Raw genomic sequence first — 18,126 nt, forward strand, 5'->3', positions numbered from 1 at the left:
CCTGGAGCCGCCCCTGCCCTCCCGCCATGTAGCCCATCTCTGCAGAGCGGGGGAGGAGGGATAGGGCTTGGGAGTTAGACGGAGCTGCTAGCGGCTGTGGCTGTTCACGAGCCTTCAGACTTATGAGTGCCACTGTGCTTAAAGAGACAACGCACGGTCTCTCATACACTTCCCCAGTAGCCAGCACACACACAAACACTCTCTTTCTCACACTCACACACACACACCTCCCAACACATACTTGTGTTATTGTTGTTACTTCTTGGTACTTCTTGCAATGCACATATATTCTCTGTAATTTTATTCTTTCAGAGTGCTGTTATTTTAGTTTTTTGACTGGTCTATACATTTCATAATTTGATTTCTCTGTTATTCTTAAATTTAATTCTTTGAGTAGTGAGTTCTAAAATGCCTAACTTATCCTGGCTGGAGTAATTATCCCTATGGTAACTTTTAAAAATATATACATTATATCTAGGTTTTTGTTTCTACTGGTGGCACACAGACGCACATTACCTCAATATTGGTGCACATAACAAAATTAATTCTGCACATGGAAGGAAAAAATTAGAGGGAACATTGGACCAAAGTCCTATTGCAAGTCAAAAAGAAACTAGTCTTTCTGTGCCTCAGTTCCCGATCTTTAAAATGGAGGTGATAGGACTTATCTATCTGACTGGGGTGTTGTGAGGATAAATCAATTACATGATTGTGAGGTGCTCAGATATTATGGTAGTGGGCCATACAAGTACCTTGGATAAATGCTTCAGGTTAGAGGCAGGACTGAACTAAAACCTTAGGTTTGAAATACCTCCCACCCCAAACAGTGACAAATTTCAAATCCCTTTTTTTTTTTTTTTTTTGCTTTGGGGTCATCTTTACTTCAAAGAGAAGCTGCAATTACTACATCTAAAGGACAGTCCAACAGAAGCGATGTGCTTCCATCACATTACAATGCTCTAGTTCAGGGGCGGGAACACTTTTTGGCCTGAGGGCCACATCGGGTTTCTGAAATTGTATGGAGGGCCAGTTAGGGGAGGCTGTGCTTCCCCAAACAGCCAGGCGTGGCCCGGCCCCCGCCCCCTATCTGACCCCCCTGCTTCTCGCCCCCTCACAGCCCCCCCGGAACTCCTGCCCCAGCCAACCCCCCCTATTCCCTGTCCCCTGATGGCCCCCCATCCATCCCTCCCTGTCCTCTGACCGCCTCCGGAACCCTCGCTGCCCCCATTCAACCCCTCCTCTCCTTCCTGACTGCCCCCCCCCCGGACCCCTGCCCCCCCTCCACACCCCCCTTCCCTGCCCTCTGATCGCCCCGACCCCTATCCACACCCCCTGCTCCCTGCCCCCTTACCGCGCTGCCTGGAGCACCGGTGGCTGGTGACACTACAGCAACGCCGCCCAGAGCACCAGGACAGGCAGCCGTGCCGCCCGGCTGGAGCCAGCCATGCCACCGCGCAGCACAGAGCACCAGGTCAGGCCACGGCTCTGCAGCCCCGCCGCCCAGAGCATTACGCCGGCGGCGCAGTGAGCTGAGGCTGCGGGGAGGGGGAACAGCAGGAATGGGGCCGGAGGCTAGCGTCCCTGCCCAGGAGTTCAGGGGCCGGGCAGGAGGGTCCCACAGGCCGGATGTAGCTTATATAGATTGATATAGATTATATAGATTGATATAGAAGGCCATTATCATGACAATACTAGAATAGGTTTCTGCAGAAACCATCTCAAAATCTTTGTGTGACATTTCCTCTCATCTTCCATTCCATTCTACGCTATGAAGCAGTCTGGCTGTATGCAAAATATCCTCATTTTTCATGTCCTGTTGATGTACGGCACTTACCAAAATATGGCTCGTTGGGACATCCTTTCAATCGCACTCCCTTATGGGTGCATTCAATCAGAAAATGCCTGACAAGCTCATTTGACAAATCCCCAACTGTGGAAAAAAGGAAAACAAACACATGAAGTAAGCCAATGAATAAGAGATGGGGGGGGGTCACAAATTAGAAGGTGTTTATGATATCTGCCTTCCTTAGAATAAGTGAATGCTCTATACATAGCATTCAGACAGTGCACTAGTTATCCTACTGCTGTGTCACCATCCGCAATGAAACAGGCACCGTATAGCACGTTATCTACAGATAATCACTTCCGGCCTGTATCAGCTCTGCCTCTAGTTGACACCTAGATGGGTACCAGTGTCCAAAACCTCCAGGATGTGTCTTAACATTTTATAGGAACCAGTAGGTCAAAGAAAAACCTAGCTGGTTGTTTCTTTTTCTCCCGAAAGTAAGGGAAGAAATAGGTGGAGCTGGAAATCAAGTCAAGACAAAAAATCAATAGCAGCTATGAAAAGGAAATATGGAAGAAACAAGGTCAGAAATTCTGACGTATTCACTAATGACAAGAGCCGGCAACTGGGTTACAATGAGGAAAACAAAACAAACACACACACACTGTTGACATAGATATAAAACTAGTAGTAGGCCAGGTCTGTACTCAGATTAAAATATTAGAGTAAAAGATTTACAGTGTGCCAACTCTCATGATTTTATCATGAATCTCATGATAGTTGATATTTTAATTAACGCCCTACTTCATGGAGACAAGATTAGATGAGAATCTTGGTTTTCATTTAGAAAAAGGAAGTTTCTATCCATCATGGTTGCAGAGAAAAGCTTGAAACTGTAACCTAAATACTCAAAATCCTGGAGGCAAATCAAAAAGACCCAAGAGTTACCCTTAAAAATCTCATTAATTTTAAGCCAAACTCATGATTTTGGGGTCCTGATTCATGACTTTTCAAAGCTTGGGGTTGGCAGTAGTGAACATATACATTTGGTGCTACACATTGGCAATGAAAGGGTCATTGTATGGTGATGGGGCAAAGTGGCCCCATAACAGATGGACTCCAATATCAAAAAAAGATTATAAATATTCCCCTTGTCTCTGATCTTATCAGTCACAGACCAGGAGACACATGACATCCGGCGACCACATTTCATTGACGATGTTCAAGCCAGCATAAATGAATTCATTGGTTTCTATAGCAGAAACAGTTCAAGAGCCAAAATTGGCCCTTGAAGAACTGCTTACAGGAGAAAATTTGGATGCTTTATGATGCCACAATGCCAAAAGAAAAGATGGTGCGGGGAAGACAAATTTCTGCTCTCTGGGAAGGGCTGGTGGGAATTAGACCGGTTGGAAAACTTAGAGCCAGTGGTACAGAAGTTGCTGGCCATCTCCCCGCTTTTTACAGCATGATTTATCCAGTTTATGTAAGAGCAGGAGACAGACCCATTGGTTCTGTCTACAATAGGCTTTTTAAAGTTTCCCACTATTGCTACCATTGGTGCAGCTCAACCAGTGTTAGCAACTTAGCTAGGGTAGACAGGTTGCCAGTGGCCACTGGTACTTGAACTACCATGTCATGTAGGCCTTCTCAGGCTCAAATTAGGCAACATGGTGGTTAAAATACCCACAGCCAGCCTTCATTAGAGTTCTCAGTTTTGCGATCACCAGTGGAGCTTCACTGTCTAGCACAGACAAGACCAATGTGGCTGTTAAGCTGTTGTTAGGTGACAGAAAACAAAGAGGAATAAATGGTAAATTTTCCTCAAGGCAAAAGGTTAACAGCAGGGGGTGCCTCAAGGTTCTGTACTAAGTCTTGTATTGTTTCACATATTTATTAAAGATCTAGGAAGGTAGGAGCAGTAGTGAGGTTTCAGACGACTGATACCAGACACCTCTGTGTTCTTGGGGAACCAGGGTGCAGTATCCAGCCTGATTTATGAAAGACACCCGCCCCTCCCCCGCCGCCTCTGTTTAAACCAAAACCCATCAGAGAAAAAAAAAACTTGCACAGAGCAGTGAAGGGCATTGGGAGACACACCTAGACCCCTCCTGACAAGGGTGACAAGATTAAGACATCTCCATTAGCATACAGAACGGAGAGCAGAGACAACTCCCCTAGCCTCATCTGCATGAAAGATGGGACAGGAAGACATCTCAATTTACATACAGAATGGAGAACAGAGAACCACACTGAATTCTGGGACCAGAAAAAGCAGGGAAGCACTGCATCATGGGAATCTCTGCTCCAGATGCTAATGAACCTATGTCTGCACACACCCAGCTCAGCAATTATCAGACCAATTCTAGTAATGAATCCTTAATTGATATCCAAATACTGAAGCAGCCTAGTTGCATTGTGAGCTCCCTGGAAGAAAACACCACCCATAGCCAAGAGTGATCAGCTCTTATTGTCTAGTCTAAAGAAAACCCGTATCATCAGCTTACCTATAAACAAATCTATTGTTCTCCCTTGAACAATTGTATTTTCTCTACAAAAATCCCTACTCACCCTCTAGTCAGGGTTCTGATGCTTAGATCCAAACTATGCATCAGTTCCACTCGAACTCCATCTTCTCCTGATTGATCGTGCTGGGGGCTCTGCCTGTCTCCAGCATTCAGGACCCTCCGCTACCACCATCACCTGGGAACCCCGACCAGTTCAAGCCTCATGGAGTGGGTGAGACCCCTCCTCTTTCTCTCTCTCTGTTTTCCTTTCTACCTTAGGTATTAACCTTTAATCATTTATGTTATGTTGGTTTAGCTCTCCTTGTGTAGTTATCACTATTATTCAATAAATAACTTTTATGGTTAAGTTGGTTGTTTCTCTCTCTCTTGCTGAACTTTACTCTTTTGCGTTTTTAGCTTCCCCCATTCACTCTACAGCAACACTTCTTTTACCTAAGCTAAAGATCCCTGCAGCGCCCAAAATACTGTGGGGTTTGCTCATCAAGTAGGTTACTGCCAGTACAATTGTGTTGTGAGAGTGGGGATAGGGACGGGCTGAATCTGGGACGCATAAGGGTAACAGCTTGAAAGTGCTGCTTGACCCAGTTCATGGAGCCCAGGGGCATATAAGGAGAGTCAGCTTGAAAGTGCTGCTTCATCCAGCCCAGTGAGTCCAGAGACATATAAGGGGTCAGCTTGACAGTGCTGATTGACCCGGTCCGCTCAGACTTGCTCTGTTAATGTATGTGTGGGTGTGTTCATCCGGTTTGGGGGCTGAAGAAACTCAGCCCTAGGGAACCTAGATCCTGCAGGATAGCTCCATTGGGAGGGGACTTGCAGCAGGGAGAAGTAGAGCTCCATATGAAAACACAAGTGACACAAACAGTACATTGACAGAATTACAGAATCCCCTTCCCCAAAAGAGTAACCCGAATAAATGAGCATACCCCAAAGTAATGGGCAACTCTGGTAACATGACACAAGGTTATTTAGGTTAGTCAGAATTGGAGAGGACTTTGAGGAACTCTGGAGAGACCTAAATAAGCTAGGTGAACAGGGAACATGGTGGTAAATGGAGTTCAATGTCAATAAATAGAAAGTAGTGTAAATTGGAGGGAAATTCCATATGGCTTACAGGGTTCTAAAGTAACTGTATCAACTCAAGAAAGGGACCTAGGTGTCACTGTAGACAATGGAAACCACAACTCAGTGTGCAGCTCAGTGTGGTCACCAAAGCAAACAAGATGTTAGGATACATAAGAAATGGAATAGAGAATAATACGGAGAATGTTATAATGTTACTATATAAATCAATGGTGCGACCTCATCTGGAACATTATGTGCAGTCCTGATTATCCCATCTCACAGATACTACAGAAGGGTAATGAGAATGATCAGAGGCCTGGAAAAAATTACTAGGAAGAGAAACTGAAAAGATTGGGATTGTTTCTTTTAGCAACAAGATGAATAAGTGGTGACGTTATGGAAGTGAATAAAATACTAAAGAGTATTGAGAAGGTAGATCAGGAACTACTGTTCTTCCTGACTCAAACACAAGAAGAAGGCGACTTTGAATTAAATTAAAATGTGGCAAATCCAAAACTTATAAAAGGAAATAAATTTTACCCATCATGTAATTAGACTCATTGCCACAGGAAGCTGTTGAGGCCAAGAACTTAGAAAGATTTTTTTTAAAAGGGATTTTTAAAATATGTTTATCAGAGTTATATTAATGATAAAATTTTGGAAAGTGTATTAAGTATGAATAAATAAAATTTTGGAAAGTATGGGGGAGGGATAGCTCAGTGGTCTGAGCATTGGTCTGCTAAACCCAGGGTTGTGAGTTCAATCCTTGAGGGGGCCATTTAGGGATTTGAGGCAAAAATCTGTCTGGGGATTGGCCCTGCTCTGAGCAGGGGGTTGGACTAGATGACCTCCTGAGGTCCCTTCCAACCCTGATATTCTATGATTCTATGATTAAACCTCATATTTCAGGATATGTGCCAATCTCTAATTATTAAAGATCAGCATGAATGTGGGGGACAGATTATCCCACATCTGTCTATTCCAGGGTTCTTATACCTTGCTCTGAAGCATCTGGTACTGGCATTATCAGAGGCAGGATATTGAACTATACTGGCCTTCGGTCTGATCCAGTGAGGCAATTCCTATGTTCCTATGCTCCTTTTAAATTTGGAATAATGAAATCCAAGCGCCAGACCAAAAGTGCACTTGCAATAATTGGAAGAAGGAACAAAGGACAGAAATGCTCCAAACAGACATTAACAGCTGCTGTTTTTCAGTCAATCTAATTTCCTGCAGTTCTTTTCCTCATTGGGCAACATTTACCAATAGATACAAAGGGTTCTGAAAGACAAAAGTAGCAGCAAGGAGGTCAGTAGGCATGATCAGAGCCAAGAACACGTCTTAGACACTGCCTCCTGAGTTTCCATAAGCTGCCTAATGCGTTCCATATGCTCTTTTCATTTTCCCCTTCAGGACAGACAGATATAAGTTATATGTTACAGCACAGGAGCCTGAGGGAACACATCTGCCACACTGCTTCTTGTTTAGCTACGCTAATTTTTCTCAGATTTGTTTCTGATGTACTGTTCTCTCAAAACAAATTCCCAGGCCAAAAAAGTTCCGTCTTCCATCAAGGCAAAAGTTGTGCATGGTGGTATTTGGCATCATACTGAGCCTTAGATCAAAACCAGACTTCTAATAACTGAGGAGGCTCAGATAGTGAGTTGGTGCTGGATTCCTGTTAGAATCATAGAATCATAGAATATCAGGGTTGGAAGGGACCTCAGGAGGTCATCTAGTCCAACCCCCTGCTCAAAGCAGGGCCAATCCCCAACTAAATCATCCTACTGGTTGTAGGTCTAAAATATTGATCAGACAGCGCTTGAATTAATGAAATTGCTTACGTCTCTGTGTCTTGGTTCTCTCATTCAAAACAATACCAGCACCTTAAGCAACACTGATAGTAACCTAATGGCTCCTTAAATACAGATATGATCTATGCACCTATTTAAAATTGGCTCCTCTTTCCGCTTCAGTCTTAATAGTGCACCAGGTTACACAAAGATCCTCAAGACCTTTCCTTTCGACAGGACCTCCCCATGCACGCCTTTCAAACAGCAGTTCGAGGTGAGCGGAGTTGGGTCCCACTGCCCCACGCCAACATTGTACAGTACATGCGCATCCAAGCTGTGTATATAATTACCAACCTGTGTATGAAACTAGCAAGCACGACACAAACGTTCCACAATCCCACTTGGAGAGATTCTTATTCACACTGTAAGGAATCCAAATTGAGACTTCCGATTTGATTGACTCAGAATTGCACCTCTTGACATTTTAATTATGGAAAAGGGAGGATTTCTCTGAATTCTATATAGTAGTTAGGTCTTGCACACTCTATGCAACAAAGTGATTTAGTTGGGAATTGGTCCTACTTTGAGCAGGGGATTGGACTAGATGACCACCTGAGGTCCCTTCCAACCCTGATATTCTATGATTCTATGAAAGTGAAGATGGGAGTCATACAGTACCTTTCTTGTTTAACTGCAGCACTGAAGGAGGAGGTGTAGCAACTTTCATTGCCAGGCCATAGGCTCCCCTGAAAGAATGGCTGTCTCGAACAATGAATGACCCTGGTTCCTTGTCCTTCAGAACGGCAATGGCTGCAAAGGATTCAGAGAGAGATTGAGAAAAGTGTTTCAGTCCAAGTAATAAACACAAAGGTACTGTTCCAAATCCTCATTTAAAGCACTAGTAAAGAATGCCAGGTTCTTTTGTCTCCCTCCCCACTGCCTTGGAACAGAATCAAAACTTTGGATCTTAACTCTGGATATGATTTTGGTATCTATACAATGCGCAGATAGCACCAGATTGTGAACCTCTTGCTCATACTGAATAGTACCTTACTATATGTGTAGCCTAAAGGGCTCACAATCTCACCCACAGTGTTTTACATGTTCAAAGCACTGTACACACATTAATTAACTAATCCCCATAATATACATGTGAGACAGACAAATATTATGTAGTAGAGACCAGGCAGAATCAAAACTGCAGATCTCTTTTTTGGGGTGGGGCACACTCTCAGGCTGGCAACATTGATTTCAAGCCCTGATATGGAGTATGTTACTATTAATACTATTCGCAAAAATGGTAAAGGCTTTACAGGAAAACATCCTTTAAGAGACAGAACCATCTTCTCTTTCTGCCTTTGAGAGACCAATTCGGAGACAACTCAGCAAACAGTGGCTGGCAAATTGGCAAACACTGTACCTGGCCTGAACATGCACTAACATGCTCACAATTCCCTGCAATCAGAGAAGAGCCAGCACTTTCCTTCTCCAACGCTCTGTCCCAGCATGCATGTGATTTTAGGCAAAGAGGAAAAGTTGATTCCTGAAGCTATTTTGTTTGCTCGTTAAAAAGTGTAACTGGGAGTATGGCCACAATAGTCAGCGTGACTAGAAAATGCTGCTTTCTCTTCTACACAGCCCCAACAACAAGCACACATTTGTCATCCTCCACCAACAAGACAGCCGAGTGGCACACAGTGCCAAGGCATTGCAAGGTACACTACAGGTATTCTCTCCCTCTTCTCTCATTTTAAGCAGGGAAGGAGGTGTAAGTAGGCATATACTTGCATTTTGAGATTCTGAGAATTGGAATACTTTTTGTTCTGTGATCTTTGCCTGGGGACTGTGAGTTGGAGTATACATAGCAAGACTGGCTTCCAGAGAGGTTGCTGCATGCCTTTGAATCAAAGTGCTCTGTAGCCCAGGGTCAGGAAGCCAAGGGCTTAACTTTTCTTTGAATAACTGTGGCAAAGTCCAGGGTCATATAACAGGGTTCAGAATGGTGTGATTCCTCCCAATACCTTTGCAGAGTTCTGACTACTTTTCAGACTGTTTCTTTTCACTCATTGCTTAAATTTTAACCAGTCTCCTGCATGTCTAATACTCAGCAATGCTGCAAAGAAAACCCAGGGAGAGCCTGATTCTGATTTTGGAGTCTTTACATTGTGCATCGTGTCTTGTATGCACATGGCAAGGTCCTTCTGCCTTTTCTAAACACAATAAAATTTTCCAAGGTTGGAACAAATGTTAAATCACAGAAATTGCATATATACAGGTGACTTCCTGCACACACTGGATAACTACACAGGCAAACCATGGAACTGCAAATATAAATACTCAGACTCCTGCACGAATAAGCAAATGCAGCAGTTTGCAAGTTCATGTGAATTTTGTACAGTAACTCCCCACTTAACGTCCTCTCACTTAACGTTGCTTCAATGTTACATCCCTGCTCCATTACAGATGCTCCCCTATAACGTTGTTTGGCCGCCTGCTTTGTCCATGGCTGACAGCCTCCCTATCAGCTCCCCTACGTCCCCCCACCCCAGCGCCTCCGGCCCGCCGGCAGACCCCATGGATCAGCGCCTTCCCCCTGCCTGTGGCAATCAGCTGGTTTGTGGCGTTTAGGATGGAGGGGTAGGGAGGGAGGGGGGAGGCTGCACGCCACGTCCTTGCTCCTCCCCCCAGCCTCCTGAACGCTGCAAGACAGCTGATTGCCGTGGGCAGGAGGCGGCAGGAACAGGGGAAAGGTGCTGATCCGCAGGGTCCGCTGGCAGGCAGGAGGCACGGGGGGTGGGTGTGGGGGGCATAGGGGAGCTGATAGGGGGGCTGCCAACCTGTTTAATACCTGTATTAAATTGCTTGTTTAAAATTGTTTAAAATGTATATAATGCCTTTTGTCTGGGGGGGGGAAAAAATTGCCTGGACCCTAACCTCCCCTATTTACATTAATTCTTATGGGGAAATTGGATTCGCTTAACATCGTTTTGCTTAAAGTCGCATTTTTCAGGAACATAACTACAACATTAAGTGAGGAGTTACTGTACTGCTCATCTATAAAAGATGTAAACATGGAGGTGGGTGGGGAGGAGAGAAAACGAATAGATTACTGTACTAATATGTGTTGAGGCTAATGTGGTGAATATGCAAAATTGCAATTCAAGAGAGTGTTTGCCTAATCCTTCTAACTACATACTAGATCACAGTTTCCATCTGTCATAGGATTCCTCCCTCAGGCAAAGGAAAAGAAACACTCACACCCACAGCCTCCCATAATGTTGGTATTTTTAAAAAGGGGAAGAGAGATTATATTGGATGGGCAAAAGTGAATATTAAACTGTTGGGAAGCATATTTTTAACTTGTGCAAGCAGCAGCCTGTTAGTTTTATTCCTTTCCTCTTTGGGCTCAACAAGTCAAGAGTCATTCTTTGAACATTCAATCACTAATGGGTCCTAGACTAGTAAATCCTAAACCCAAGACGTGTAAATCTTCTGTTTTTTACTACCTTCTTTTCCCCTGTGATTGTGCTTTTACCTGCACTGTAAGAAGCTGCAAACAACCTCACAGTCTCAGAAAGTATGCAATTCATCATCTGCTGAAGGCTATGTTGACTGTGGTTCAGTGGGACAATGTTAAAGGCCTTCCAATCAGAGAAGACTATACTTTGACTATAAAAATTATGTCTGATTCCAACAGCCTCATTTTTGCTATCTGACATGCAGTCTGATCTGGATCAGTCACAGAGCTGTCATATTCCATTAAGCAGGACTCAGACTAATTGAATGTTACAATTTACTTATATGTATGCACGGATTGTCTTCTCATATAGCAGCTCTTTGTAAAGCACATAGCACACTGTAAGTGCTATTGCAAAGAGAGAAAGAGAGAATGTAATATATGTATTATTATATTGCCTTAACTCTGGGTGTGCCTGTAAAATGGAAATGGAGTTTTCCTTGGGGAACAACAACACAGGGACATCCAAATATATAATAAACTGTTAGAATTATAAACTTCTCCAAAATTCTGCAGCCTGAAATTCTGTAGCAAGAGTCTGAGGCAACCTATATTAATCTTAAACATCACTAAATCATAATCCTCTGGGTGCTGCATCTATATGTACTCAGGTGAAGCCTCTGACTGCCAAATGCTGTGACCAGACAACAGGAGATGGATCAATTGATAATTGCCCTTTTCTGTTCATTTCCTCTGAAGCATCTGGCACTGGCCACTATCAGAAGACAGGCTACTGGGCTAGATGGACCATTGGTCTGACCCAGTATGGCCGTTCTTATGTCTCAGAGTGACGTAAGTGAGGTGGAGGGTTTTTTTTGGAATACATGTGCATGTAAAAATTATATATCTTTATATAACTACTCCCCAGAGGATTATAGTTTATTGATGTGAAGGATTAATACAGGCCACTGTACGGGAAGACTCCCCTGATTTATTTCCTGACACCTCCTCGCACAGAGTAAAAGTTACCAAGAGCTTTGGGTTGAAAGAACCCCGGGTAACAGCCATCTGGGACAGGAGTTGCAGAATTCCAGACTGCCAACTTTCAGAGAAATTTCTTATTCTGGGTAGTTTATCATTTTTTTGGATGTCCCTATCGTGCTGATACCCAGGAAAAATACTTTCCATTTCCCATCCCCATTGTACAAGCAGAGATACAGTTAAGGCACTAAAAACTGTAACTTGTGGAATGAGCATAGGAAGTATGGAACCATTGACAACTGGCAGCTAGCTATAAAAGCAACTGTAACAGTTGCAGGCAGTGGCTGAGGTATCTTGGTAGCTCTGCATGGGAGAAGCTTGCTCTGTATTATACTTGGTTCTCAATACGGTTCTCTGAACTGTTAGCATTAAATTCACATACACTTAAAAGACATAGGGCTGACTCCATGCCAGATGAGCACTCAGTTACCTGAGGAGATGATAGGTGTAGGTAGCTTTTTGCCCTGCCTCTCCAAATCCTGGAGGTGAAATTGTTCTGTCAGTGCAAGTTAGAGCGGGCTTAGGATAACTTGTACTGGTGAATAATGATCCCTTTAGCCAGGATCACCAGAGCACATTGTGCTTTCCTCCCCTCTGCATTCCTCCAGCATGCCCTGGAAAGTTCCCCAGTGCCAGGGAGAAGAGACTGGAGGGGCTGGCTATGCCAGTCCTTAATTCCCCTAGGGAAAATCTTCAGCTGCTGCCATTAAGACCCCTGTGGGTCATTCCAGAGGGGCTGAAGATCTGGCCCAAACTAAAACCAAAGTTCTTTGTCACTTTCTCAAGGGTTATTTAACAAGCCTACAAATTCAGTCCTCCTACTAAACTGGGTGTTTTGCCTAAGGGCCTCAAATCCTTCTATTGCTAAGGCCAGAATTATTTTTATATTTGTATGTAAGAAATCTAGACTCCAGACACCAGAAATTTATACAGAGCGCTCCTGAACAGCCCTTCTGCAGCTGAACACCCCGCAGCAGATGATATTTGGTATACCTTGTTCTCTTGAAATATCTGGCTTGTACCAGAACTTGGATGTATCTTGGACAAATTTTACGGTCACGTGTTTATCGCTTGAGTTTTCTGTTAAATAAAGGTAAAAGAAAATTAAAAAAATAAATATACACCATAACTGCAAAGGGCATTTCCTGCTGTTAGCTCTCACCTCGGACAGTGAGGTGCTGATTAATTTCGGAATTCAGAGTTCAACCACAGGAGGTGGGGGGAGAGGAACCCCATAATTAAACTAGTAGTCTGGGGGAGTTCTGAAGCTGCTCTGAGAAATAAAACATACATCACATGATACTTTGACTAGTGCTTTTAGAGTTCCATTTCTCACAAGCTATAAAATATGAAAACTCAGAGTTATAAAGCTATATTAAACATCTAGCTCCTCAGTAAGGCCTGGCTAAGTCTGAACACAGACCAGATGATAAACAGCCACATTCAAAGTATTCTTGCCATGAGCCTAGCAAGGATGCAGGACAAAGCCAGCCATTATTAAGAGGAATTGGCCCAGTCAACACTTACTTGTGGGCTGGCAGCAGAGAGAGGGCTGCATTTGACTGACACACCCAAAAAGGCTCAGAGAAAGCACTCTGGAGTTTTGGCTTTAGAAACAATACATCTAAAATCAGTGAAGTGTCTCCTCTTACTACAAACATTCGCTTAGTTCACTATTCAACATCCACTATTTTATAAAGTATCTAACATCCCACCCTGCTCACATGCTCATATAAAAGTGTCAGTTTAATTATAAATACATCCTGGCATAAAACCTACCTGGCAAAGGGGAAGTGCTTAAAACTTTTGAAAAGTCTGGAAGGACATTTGGGAATGGGATGCTGATCGTGCTCCCACTATGAGGGCTGGAGAAGCCACTTGAAGAAGGAGAGATGGAGCCAAAAGAACGGTCTCCCTCAGAAGTCCTCTTCTTCTCTGGAAGAGGTGGCTGTGGGTGCAGGTTCATTCCATGGTGCTGTTGAATTGTGCTGCTCTGGCTTTTGTGTCCAGAGGCCATTGTTAGCAAGTTGTGGGCCAAAAAGCCATTGTCCGCTGTACTTGCCAGTGGTGAGCTCATAGTTTTGGGAGAGCTGCTAGCATTGGCCATGAAAACAGGTTGTTTCTCCTCCAGTGGTGGGCTACTGCTTACGCTGGTCCCACCATAGTTCAGGTAGGCCCGGGCACTGGGATGGGCAGCAGGTTCTTGTTGCGGGCCTAAGGATGAATCCTCTTGGCTGTTCAAAGAGATGACTTGCAATCCTGGGGACTGGAAATGGGACAAGAGCGAGCCGTCCTGGATGGGGCTTGAAAATTCTGAGGACACAAGGTAATTTCCTGTAGGCCTGCTGTTCCCCAGCACTGAGAGCTGGGGCGAAGCGGTGGACTTAGCGTTGCTTTCTAGCCAGTGGCATTCAGTTGCAGAAGGGCTGTTCAAAGAGAAAATGTCACAATCAAATCATTCCCATATGCCTTGAAAACATTTCATTGCACAATGCCTTTATTCCAGTCTTTAGCAATAATCTTTAATAGCAATAAATACTCATCTTCACCAAGACAACGAAACCTGACACTTCTATAGCACTTTCCACACACGTAGTCTCAGGACACTTTAATTAATTGAGCCTCACAGCCATGTAAGGTATGCGAGATTATCCTCATTTGACAGATAGGGAAACTGAGACACCAATGGTTCAGAGACTTGCCCAAGGTCACACAATAAATCAGTGACAGAGCCAGGAATAGTATCCAAGGCTCTTGACTCCCAGGACTGTGACGTAACAGTAAGATCATTCACATTACAAATGAGGGGAGTAAGGTCCATTGGGAAACGTAAGTACATATAAGAAGGGCAAAGAAAATAGTACAGAACACAGAAGGCAGCATGCAACACCAGAGACACTTTTTCCAAGGTTTTGCTTTACCTATGAAACTAGAGGTTTGAACATTAAACACAGGACTGTTCCATGTCTGAATAATTTTATATATCAATGTGCAGAACCCCCTACCCCCCGCCCCGAACACAATATCTCTCCATGACAAGAGTTTGGAAAGGCAAAGACAGTTTATTCCCCACCACCACAAACACACACTTCTAAAAGTCTACTGTACTGAAGCTATGGCTGAAAAATATATTTGCAAGTACTTGTTATAGAGAGGGGGGTTAAGGGTGGGGCTAGGTTGGCAAGGGAGAACAAGCCTGCACTGTATGAATGAAGGAGAAAAAATTGAGTTAAGAACTTAAAAGCATAGAGAAGGGATTTAGTTGAAAGGGCACAGTGGAAATGGATGCCAGATCTGTGCATGCCACAGAAACTGCACAATAACACAAGGAATGGAAATAAAGAAATGAAGATAAAATTAAAAAGTTGAAAAGCTCAGGATATTTTGAAAAGAAATGAGAAGTATTAGAAAGAAAGGAACAAAGTTTCAAGATGAACTTTAAAATGAGGGACTTACAATTTGATTTTTTAATGATTTCATATTACCAGCCTTGGCAGTGCCTGATGCTGAGGTCTTAACTCTCTATTTGCAATTCATGGTTATTTATAATGACAAGTCACATCCTGTCAGACTGCAGTTCTAAGATATGTTATTGGAGATTTGTAAATATGATTCACAACTTCTCAGGTGGGAAATATCCTTTCTCTAAGCACTGGTTTTAAAGGAAACCAGCAGAAGGGAAAAGAAACTGAAAGCATCAGGATGCTTATTAAGAGCTTGACACTTCAGCCAGCTAGCATCAGCTAATAGAAGGGCAGTTCTGAAAACTACTGTGAAAAAAGAACAGGAGTACTTGTGGCACCTTAGAGACTAACAAATTTATTAGAGCATAAGCTTTCGTGGGCTACAGCCCACTTCATCGGATGCATCCGAAGAAGTGGGCTGTAGCCCATGAAAGCTTATGCTCTAATAAATTTGTTAGTCTCTAAGGTGCCACAAGTACTCCTGTTCTTTTTGCGGATACAGACTAACACGGCTGCTACTCTGATACTGTGAAAAAGACGCCAATCAGCCATGAATAGAGATGGTAATTAGACACACTCAGAGATGTGGAAGGTGAGATCAATAATAATCAAACAGTGAAGGGATGGGGGTGCGGGCGAAGACAGTAGCTATCCACCTAGGAGTCTGGGAACAGGAAACCCTATTTGGGATGGCTGTGAACTCTGCTATTGGGGCTGTTCATAATCTTCTCATTGTTACTCTGTAGCTTCTCCAGTGTGCTTGTTGTATCCACCTGTTCTCTCTCATTTTATAATTAAATTCTATGCTTTTTGGGACAGGGATCAGCTCTTTTATGTCCTTATACTATGCCTAGCACAATGACACCCTGCTCCTTGATTTGGGCCTTAGATGCAACCACAAAACCAATAATAATTAATGATAATGAGGTTTCTGAGGCAACTGGGCACTTGAAAAGGAAATCAATTGTTGACCCTTGTTTTTGCTCTGTCCCTCACAAAAATGTTTTCCCCAAACATCTTAATTATTAGAAGTATATTTGCTAAAATGATAGAATGATACACATTGTAAACAGTGTTTATTTGTTCTGCACCAATATGTTTTCAATATGAAATGTTATGGGATTTTCCCCAAATCAGTAAAAAATATGGTGAGCTGTTAGCACTCTGATAAGTGTGTACAAACTTGCACTGACGGATAGCAAAGCAGTGAATTAAAAGAGACTGTGATCTCTTTATGTATTTTGATAGCTAAAAGTTATTCTCAGGCAGATAAACAACCTCTATAATTACTTCTAAAATTTTTAAAAGCCATACATATCCCTTCAGTACATGCACGTAATATACCAAAGAACATGCTCAACATTTCTGAAAATCAGGTAATTACTCTCCAAGGACTTATCTTCACTGCGAAGTTACCTTGGGTTCTTACTCAAGTGTTCCCTCTAACCCGAGTCACATCCATCCCAAAAAAGCTCCTACTCAAATGTGTAAAAAGCAGCAGAGGGTCCTGTGGCACCTTTAAGACTAACAGAAGTATTAGGAGCATAAGCTTTCGTGGGTAAGAACCTCACTTGGCAGTTCTTTATCCGAGTTGGCTGGCCTGATAGAGGATAAAAGCTAAAGTCTGAATGTGCTAACATGGTCATTCTGCAGTGTGGACACGGGCCTAATGACACAGCTGGAGATTGATTTTATATGAACCAAACTTCCAGGTAGAAGAAAAAGCCCTGGCAAGTTCCCACCTTTCTCCGGTTGGGATGGGGCTGTTACTGGAAATGGCGCATGCAGATACAAAAGGCCGCTGACACGAAGGAGCTGTCTGCATGTCAGTCCTCAGCAAAGCGGGATTGGTGCCCATGGTGCTGTCAGTCATCACAACCGAGTGGTTAAGGCCTTCCGTGTAACTTCGAGATTCTGTAGTAAATGAAATGAAACACAAAATATTTTAAAAACTCAAATTCTCTGATATCTCAGGTGCAGATTTCATTAAAAAATTACAAAATAACATACAGATTTACTGTTCCCTTAGCCCCTTCTTTTAACATGAAACATGCAATAGATTTTATTATTATTACCTTTATTGAAAAGTTGATCTGATTTAATGAAATTTAAAGGTACAACACTGCATTGACTGTCGTAAATTTCTAGCAAATGAACAAATGAGAGAGAGGGCGGAGGGCACATAACTTCACTACTCAAGTTGATTGATTAACTCTCCAGGGTATGTCCTCTAATTCTTAAGATGTGGAGATAAAATTGACTATTTAAAATTCTTTCCCCCATTCCTCACTGCCTGGTAGATGTAAGACACAGGATAGGGAGATGTGTAAGCAAGTTTCACTTAGATTCAGCACGTACAAAATCTGTTCTCCATTCCTTCACTCACTGAATATCTAAGCTTCCTATCACTTTGGCATTTATATAATGCCTGCATCTGTAACTTTCCCTCCATGCATCTGAAGAAGTGGGGTTTTTTACCCACGAAAGCTTATGCCCAAATAAATCTGTTAGTCTTTAAGGTGCCACCAGACTCCTTGTTGTTTTGGCATTTTAGGCGCTGAACATTCTCCTTGCTGTTCATTTGTTCAGATGGAAATAGAAAGGACAAAATTGGGGTTAAAAGACACTCAAGTGGGACTGGGTTGATCTGGGCTTAGTTGCTGATGCTGCTGCAGACTTCAGGTGTGACCTTCATCATGAGACATGCACACAAGCAAATTTGCAACCCTCTTGATTGGACTAGTTTAGTTAGGTCAGCACAAACCTCTCCCCAACCCCCCACCCCCAAAATCAGTTCCTAAACCAATTTAGGTCTGGTCTACGTCATTTTTGTACTGATTTTAAATATATCAGCTAGGGGGGTGGGGGGTGATTTGTTACTGAAATAGTTAAAATCAGTATAGCTCCTAGGCCTGGTCTACACGGGAGGGGGGGGGGGGAAATCGATCTAAGATACGCAACTTCAGCTATGAGAATAGCGTAGCTGAAGTCG

General features: G+C 43.1%; 1 protein-coding gene across 1 annotated transcript in view; it reads right to left on the minus strand.

Moving 5' to 3' along the window:
- LOC112109441 (tensin-3) overlaps positions 1-18,126 on the minus strand; it is a 352,165-nt gene that overhangs the window by 12,399 nt on the left and 321,640 nt on the right. The window contains exons 23-27 of the mRNA XM_026654112.2: positions 16,877-17,048; positions 13,450-14,096; positions 12,664-12,750; positions 7,851-7,982; positions 1,835-1,930 (exon numbers count right to left, since the gene is read on the minus strand). Of these exons, the coding sequence (XP_026509897.1) occupies positions 1,835-1,930; positions 7,851-7,982; positions 12,664-12,750; positions 13,450-14,096; positions 16,877-17,048 (1,134 nt within the window). The remainder of the gene's footprint in view (positions 1-1,834; positions 1,931-7,850; positions 7,983-12,663; positions 12,751-13,449; positions 14,097-16,876; positions 17,049-18,126) is intronic.

The sequence above is a fragment of the Terrapene carolina genome, unplaced genomic scaffold (assembly GCF_002925995.2).
Source record: "Terrapene carolina triunguis isolate 2854851 unplaced genomic scaffold, T_m_triunguis-2.0 Scaffold180, whole genome shotgun sequence".
Taxonomy (NCBI): Eukaryota; Metazoa; Chordata; order Testudines; family Emydidae; genus Terrapene; species Terrapene triunguis.